The 8,422-nt window shown below is 43.4% G+C and overlaps 1 protein-coding gene across 2 annotated transcripts in view; it reads left to right on the top strand.

The window, feature by feature from the left end:
- The window catches only part of RNASE4 (ribonuclease A family member 4), a 29,977-nt gene extending 23,282 nt beyond the window's left edge, over nt 1-6,695 (top strand). For both annotated transcript variants that reach the window (XM_043471331.1, XM_043471330.1), the window contains exon 2: nt 5,467-6,695. In XM_043471331.1, coding sequence (XP_043327266.1) covers nt 5,484-5,927 — 444 coding nt within the window. In that variant the 5' untranslated portion in view covers nt 5,467-5,483 and the 3' untranslated portion in view covers nt 5,928-6,695. The remainder of the gene's footprint in view (nt 1-5,466) is intronic.
- The last annotated feature ends 1,727 nt before the right edge of the window (nt 6,696-8,422 follow it).

Below are 8,422 nucleotides of genomic sequence, written 5' to 3'. Positions count from 1 at the left end.
GGAACTGCACCACAACTAAGTTCAGTTCAGTTCAGTCGCTCAGTAATGTCCGACGACTCTTTGCAACCCCATGAATCGCAGCATGCCAGGCCTCCCTGTCCATCACAAACTCCCGGAGTTTACTCAAACTCATGTCCATCAAGTAGGTGATGCCATCCAGACATCTCATCCTCTGTTGGCCCCTTCTCCTCCAGCCCCAATCCCTCCCAGCATCAGGGTCTTTTCCAATGAGTCAGCTCTTCGCATGAGGTGGCCAAAGTACTGGAGTTTCAGCTTCAGCATCAGTCCTTCCAATGATCACCCAGGACTGATCTCCGTTAGGATGGACTGCTTGGGTCTCCTTGCAGTCCAAGGGACTCTCAAGAGTCTTCTCCAACACCACAGTTCAAAAGCATCAATTTTTCAGCGCTCAGCTTTTTTCACAGTCCAACTCTCACATCCATACATGACCACTGGAAAAACCATAGCTTTGACTAGACAGACCTTTGTTGGTAAAGTAATGTTTCTGCTTTTTAATATGCTATCTAGGTTGGTCATAACTTTCCTTCCAAGGAGTGAGCGTCTTTTAATTTCATGGCTGCGGTCACCATCTACAGTGATTTTGGAGCCCAAAAAAATAAAGCCTGACACTGCTACTGTTTCCCCAACTATTTCCCATGAAGTGATGGGACCAGATGCCATGATCTTTGCTTTTTGAATGTTGAGCTTTACACCAACCTTTTCACTCTCCTCTTTCACTTTCATCAAGAGGCTTTTTAGTTCCTCTTCACTTTCTGCCGTAAGGGTGATGTCATCTGCATATCTGAGGTTGCTGATATTTCTCCCGGCAATCTTGATTCCACCTTGTGCTTCCTCCAGCCCAGCGTTTCTCAAGATGTACACTGCATATAAGTTAAATAAGCAGGGTGACAATATACAGCCTTGACGTACTCCTTTTCCTATTTGGAAACAGTCTGTTGTTCCATGTCCAGTTCTAACTGTTGCTTCCTGACTTGCATATAGGTTTCTCAAGAGGCAGGGTCAGGTGATCTGGTATGCCCATCTCTTTCAGAATTTTCCACAATTTATTGTGATCCACACAGTCAAAGGCTTTGGTTTAGTCAATAAAGCAGAAATAGATGTTTTTCTGGAACTCTCTTGCTTTTTTGATGATCCAGTGGATGTTGGCAATTTGATCTCTGGTTCCTCTGCCTTTTCTAAAACCAGCTTGAACATCTGGAAGTTCACGGTTCACATATTGCTGGAGCCTGGCTTGTAGAATTTTGAGCATTACTTTACTAGCGTGTGAGATGAGTGCAATTGTGCGGTAGTTTGAGCATTCTTTGGGATTGCCTTTCTTTGGGATTGGAATGAAAACTGACCTTTTCCAGTCCTGTGGCCACTGTTGAGTTTTCCAAATTTGCTGGCATATTGCATGCAATACTTTCACAGCATCATCTTTTAGGATTTGAAATAGCTCAACTGGAATTCCATCACCTTCACTGGCTTTGTTCGTAGTGATGCTTTCTAAGGCCCACTTGACTTCACACTCCAGGATGGCTCTAGGTGAGTGATCACACCATCGTGATTATCTGGGTCATGAAGATCTTTTTTGTACAGTTCTTCTGTGTATTCTTTCCACCTCTTCTTAATATCTTCTGCTTCTGTTGGGTCCATACCATTTCTGTCCTTTATCGAGCCCATCTTGGCATGAAATGTTCCCTTGGTATCTCTAATTTTCTTGAAGAGATGTCTAGTCTTTCCCATTCTGTTGTTTTCCTCTATTTCTTTGCAATTGATCGCTGAGGAAGGCTGTCTTATCTCTCCTTGCTATTCTTTGGAACTCTGCATTCAAATGGGAATATGTTTCCTTTTCTCCTTTGCTTTTCACTTCTCTTCTTTTCACAACTATTTGTAAGACCTCTTCAGACAACCATTTTGCCTTTTTGCATTTCTTTTCCATGGGAATGGTCTTGATCCCTGTCTCCTGTACAATGTCATGAACCTCCATCCATAGTTCATCAGGCACTCTGTCTATCAGATCTAGTCCCTTAAATCTATTTCTTACTTCCACTGTATAGTCATAAGGGATTTGATTTAGGTCATACCTGAATGGTCTAGTGGTTTTCCCCACTTTCTTCAGTTTAAGTCTGAATTTGGCAATAAGGAGTTCATGATCTGAGCCACAGTCAGATCCTGGTCTTGTTTTTGCTGACTGTATAGAGCTTCTCTGACTTCCCTGGTGGCTCAGACAGTAAAGCATCTGCCTACAATGCAGGAGACCTGGTTTTGATCCCTGGGTTGGGAAGATCCCCTGGAGAAGGAAATGGTATCCGACTCCAGTACTCTTGCCTGGAAAATCCCATGGACAGAGGGTCCTGGTAGGCTACAGTTCATGGGGCCACAAGAGTTGGACACAACTGAGCGACTTCACTTTCACTTAAAGCTTCTCCATCTTTGGCTGCAAAGAATATAATCAATCTGATTTTGGTGTTGGCCATCTGGTGATGTCCATATGTAGAGTCTTCTCTTGTGTTGTTGGAAGAGGGTGTTTGCTATGACCAGTGCGTTCTCTTGGCAAAACTCTATTAGTCTTTGCCCTGCTTCATTCTGTACTCCAAGGCTACATTTGCCTGTTACTCCAGGTGTTTCTTGACTTCCTACTTTTGCATTCCAGTCCCCTATAATGAAAAGGACATCTTTTTGGGGTGTTAGTTCTAAAAGGTCTTGTAGGCCTTCATAGAACCGTTCAACTTCAGCTTCTTCAGTGTTACTGGTTGGGGCATAGGCTGAGATTACCATGATATTGAATGGTTTGCCTTGGAAACAAACAAAGATCATTCTGTCATTTTGAGATTGCATCCAAGTACTGCATTTTGGACTCTTTTGTTGACCATGATGGATACTGTACTTCTTCTAAGGGATTCCTGCCCACAGTAGTAGATATAATGGTCATCTGAGCTAAATTCACCCATTCCAGTCCATTTTAGTTCGCTGATTCCTAGAATGTCGACGCTCACTCTTGCCATCTCCTGTTTGACTACTTCCAATTTGCCTTGATTCATGGATCTAACATTCCAGGTTCCTATGCAATATTGCTCTTTACAGCATCAGACCTTGCTTCTATCACCAGTCACATCCACAACTGGGTATTGTTTTTGCTTTGGCTCCCTCCCTTCATTCTTTCTGGAGTTATTTCTCCACTGAGCTCCAGTAGCATATTGGGCACCTACCAACCCGGGGAGTTCCTCTTTCAGTGTCCTATCATTTTGCCTTTTCATACTGTTCATGGGGTTCTCAAGGCAAGAATACTGAAGTGGTTTTCCATTCCCTTCTCCAGTGGACCCCATTCTGTCAGACCTCTCCACCATGACCTGACCGTCTTGGATGGCCCCACATGGCATTGCTTAGTTTCACTGAGTTAGACAAGACCGTGGTCCTGTGATCAGATTGGCTAGTTTTCTGTGATTATGGTTTCAGTGTGTCTGCCGTCTGATGCCCTCTCGCAAAACCTACCGTCTTATTGGGTTTCTCTTACCTTGGACGTGTGGTATCTCTTCATGGCTGCTCCAGCAAAGCGCAGCTGCTGCTCCTTACCTTGGAAAAGGGGTATCTCCTCATGGCTGCCCCTCCTGACCTTGAACGTGGAGTAGCTCCTCTGGGCCCTCCTGCGCCCGCGCAGCCGCCGCTCCTTGGACGTGGGGTAGCTCCTCTCCGCCGCCGCCCCTGAACTCGGACGTACAGCTAAATAAATTTAAAAAAAATTTCAATACCTCACATCTCCAAACATCTGCTTAGAGCATTATTATCGCATACTCAGCCCTGGTGTTAGAACAAATGACACTTTTCCCGGAAATCATGTGGCAATGAGACGGGGTGCTTCTCCACTTGCTGATGGAGCTAGCTGCTGAGAAGCCAGCCCTTCCTAGTACTTTTTGCTCTTGATCTCCTGTTCTCTCACAACCAAAAAGCTATTTAGAATGAAGTGTTTGGTCACAGGCAAGTCATTTTATCTCAGGTCAATCATTTGTGAAATTGAAATCCTATTCCACTATGTTTTGCTGACTTTGCAAAGATAAGAGAAAAAGAACTCAAAATTGTCAAGTCTTTTGAAAAAGGGTGACATGCAAGGAAGAAAATTCCATGCAGTTTGGAGAGGAAACATTTGTGTAGGTACACAGCATAAATCCTAGTAGCTGAGATATTTCAGCTGCAAAACAGCCTTCTAATGTCTTGGGAATATAGGTTCTCTACAGTATAAGAGGGAGGGTGTCTATAATATGTGCAATTCAGTATAGTTGTTATTTTAGCAGAATGAAGAGAACAAAAGAAACCAAGATAAAATGGAAATGTTAAAAATAATCATTGCTGACCCTTACTGAACACTTAGCATAGGCTAGGAATTATGATAAGCACTTGACATAGATTTTATCATTTCTTCTTCACAACATTCCTAGAGGTCGGTATTACCTTTATGCTTATTTTACTTTTGAGGAAATATACTGAGAGAGGTTAATTTCCCCAAGGTCATACAGTTAGTGTGGCAGAACTAGGTCCTTGGGACCACCGTATCAAAAGAAATTCTTACTGAGATCATCGTGTTCAGTGGAGAAAGCCTTTGGGGCAAGCTCTAACCAAAAAGTATGTGTTGGGAGGATTTGGAGATCATTTAATTTTCTGTTGTGGGTAGAACCTTGAAAGGCACCCACTGATGTCTACATTAAACTCTGTTCATAATATTTTTCCATGTCTTACTAAATCAGTTGGTTATTGTGACTGATGCCATCTATGCTCTTGTTTGAAAAGTAAAATCTTCTCTGTAGGTAGTCATGTTGCTAACCCATGTTGCTGGTCACAAAGAAGCAGAATGAGAGAAAGGAGACAGAATTGTGCACAACTAGTTTTGGGACAGACAACACAAAGTACGTTGTGGGGATGAAGCTCTTGCCCAAGTGCTAAGTGTGTCTTCATAAGTTGAATCCAGTGGTCCTGGGGTGAGGAGTAAATTGAGCATCACTTCTTCCTGTCACCCTGCTTCCCACAACTCCTTCACTTCCCTCTCCTCCTAACTCCATATCGCGTATCTGAAGCAGCAGACACAGCAATGTGACTTAGAGCTTTGGGTCTTTCTGTGCACAGGCAAAATGTGGTTGTGAACTGAGAAGGTGGCATTTAAATGAATGATAGTTATGTTTAATCCTGATCATTATTGTTAAGGATAGGCTGTAGGTGGAATAAGATGCAAGTCCCTCATCAGCGTTATAATCACACACAGTGTGATCCACCATCATGAAGCAGCATCTTTGAAAACAAAGGACAGTAGTAACATACGTATCAAACTAGGAACTCAGCTGGTCCTAACCCTTAGGCTGCACGTGTAGAAAAAGAAGGGCCCGTCTGTTGCTCTAAAAATTGTCCTTGCTGCTTTGGGTTGCTCACTTCCTGTTGAATCTGGGATGATTTTTCTTGCCCCTTGGTCTTCTCTAGGCATCTCCAAGGCAGTGATGGCTCTCCAGCGGACCCAGGTCTTTCTTCTGTTCTTGCTGCTGAGCCTGCTGGGGCTGGGGCTGGTACAGCCCTCCTATGGCCAGGATCGCATGTACCAACGATTCCTGCGGCAACACGTGGACCCTGATGAGACAGCAGGCAGTGACGGCTACTGCAACCTGATGATGCAAAGACGGAAGATGACTTCACATCAGTGCAAGCGCTTCAACACTTTCATTCATGAAGATCTTTGGAACATCCGCAGTATCTGCAGCACCGCCAACATTCAGTGCAAGAACGGCCAGATGAACTGCCATGAGGGTGTAGTGAGGGTCACAGACTGCAGGGAGACAGGGAGTTCCAGGGCTCCCAACTGCAGATACCGGGCCAAGGCCAGCACCAGACGTGTTGTCATCGCCTGTGAGGGTAACCCGGAAGTGCCTGTGCACTTTGACAAATAGATACCACTCAACAGGGGTTATGGCCCAGCAGCTGGCCCTTAACTTACTCCTTAAACAGTAATGAGTAAGCATTTGAGCTGTCCCAGGCTGGCTCCCCTGATTCTTTTTTTCTTCTTTATAACCCATTCTGTTAAACACATTGCATGACAGAAAAAGATGAGACACAAACTTATAATGAATCTGGGCTCTTCTATAATACGCTTTCTTTTATAATATTGGTCAGCTTTGCTATCTTTGATCTTATCATCTGGAATTTAGTCATTACATAGCACTTCAAGAATTTCAAGGTCCTTTCATCTAAGCTGTCTCATTCTAATACCAATGCTACTCCTAGTGTTACAGTAAACAAAAGCTCAAAGTTAAGGAATTTGCTAAGACCAAAATTTAGTAGAAAAGCTGAGACAAAAGTCTAGTTTAACTGGCTACTTATCCAGTGCTTTTCCCACTTCAGCACAAGGAGTTTTGAAAGTTTTAATACATGGCTTTTGTTATTCCTAAAAATCAGCTCTTGGGAGAGGCATTAAAAAGTTGGAAATATATACTTGCAACGTGAGAGCTCTATCTGTATTATGTGGCAAACTAGCTGTATTTGGATCTAATAAGATCAAGAAATGATATAAGGAAATTTCTTTTCCCCTTCCCAAACTTTTGAGTCACCCTAGTAAGTCAGAGTATTAAAATGTACTAGATCATTAAGACTCCTTCACTCTTCCTGACTGAAAGATTTTTCATATGTTCCTTATAATAAAGAAAATAACATAATTTCAATTCCAGGTATTTGAGAAGACTATGTTCTTGTGTGTGAGATTATTTTTTCCTCCTATCCTCTTTTAATTCTTCTCTAGTTTATAAACATGCACATACTTTAATATCCTCATAAACTCTGGTCAAGACTAAAGCCCATCAGATCAGTGACCATGACACAGAAAGCTTTGTTTCAGTTGTTTCAGAGAGAATGATTCCTCTTAAGATAATTCTCACACATTCTCCCTTTGAATATTTAGAAACAAATTGGGGAACAGAGATGTATAAAGACACCAGCTACTAAAGAAGGAGAGTGTGTGTGTATGTGTGAAAGGACTGAACTGAAAGCATTTGAATTGTAGCTGGCATATATTGTTTATATTTCAGATGTACAACTTGATTTGGTTTACATATGTATCCTGAGATAATCATTATAACCAAGCTAACATATTTACCACTTCACATGGTTACCCTTTCATGTATGTGTGTGTGTGTGTGTGTGTGTGTGTGGTGAGAACCCATAGGATTTACCCTGTTAGCACATTTTATGTATATGCTGCTATATTGCCCACCTGTTAAAAAAAATAGGGGTTCAGAAGAGGCCTTCATTAGATGTGCTACTTTGGAATGTGGATTATTTTGAGCTTCCCTGGTGGCTCAGATGGTAAAGCGTCTGCCCACAATGCGGGAGACCTGGGTTCAATCCCTGGGTCGGGAAGATCCCCTGGAGAAGGCAATGGCACCCCACTCCAGTACTCTTGCCTGGAAAATTCCATGGACGGAGGAGCCTGGTGGGCTGCAGTCCACGGAGTCACAAAGAGTTGGACACGACTGAGCGACTTCACTTTCTTTCACTTTATTTTGAGCTAACAGTAATGGAGCACCTGCAAACTGAAGAGAAACTGCTGCTGCTGCTGCTGCTAAGTCGCTTCAGTCGTATCCGACTCTGTGCGACCCCATAGATGGCAGTCCATCAGGCTCCCCCGTCCCTGGGATTCTCCAGGCAAGAACACTGGAGTGGGTTGCCATTTCCTTCTCCAGTGCATGAAAGGGAAAAGTGAAAGTGAAGTCACTCAGTCACGTCCGACTCTTAGCGACCCCTCGGACTGCAGCCCACCAGTCTCCTCCTTCCATGGAATTTTCCAGGCAAGAGTACTGGAGTGGGGTGCCATTGCCTTCTCTGGAAGAGAAACTACTGCCTCTCATTTAACTTCTTAGGATTTAATTTGGGATTTTTCCCAGAAAAAGAGCTATTAGCAGACATAACATGGGTCTTTCCTAGTTTGCAGCATCACATACGAGCCCTAGTGGCGTCTCCCTCCAGCTTCTACACTCCTGGAGCCACTGCTTGATTTAGGTCTGCAGTGGATACCACTAACTTGCTAGGAACTCTCGAGATGTATGGGAACATGATGGCCATCTTATCTTTTCTTAGAATCATCTCTCAAGTCCTCCATACCCAGGTGCCCAGAATTCTTGCCTTTTTACTCCCCCTCTTCATTCACCCAAAAAACTGGAGAGTAGTTGGATTTACAATGTTCCCTGAGACAACCCCCATCCAGTCTATTGGTGCCCAATTCCCCACTATTCATGGGAATAATGAGCTAGGGCTTAAATTGCCCCAGAGTTTCTGTAAATACCAACATGTCCCCATCTAACCCTGATGACTTATTTCCCATTTGAAGAAAAGAAACAAGGGGATTCCCTGGTGGTCCAGTGGTTGGGATTCCAAGCTTTCATTGCAGGGAGTA

Source organism: Cervus canadensis, chromosome 6 (assembly GCF_019320065.1).
Source record: "Cervus canadensis isolate Bull #8, Minnesota chromosome 6, ASM1932006v1, whole genome shotgun sequence".
NCBI classification, from domain to species: domain Eukaryota; kingdom Metazoa; phylum Chordata; class Mammalia; order Artiodactyla; family Cervidae; genus Cervus; species Cervus canadensis.
The sequence above is the reverse complement of the archived record's forward strand: the minus strand, read 5'-3'. Positions and strand labels throughout refer to the sequence as shown.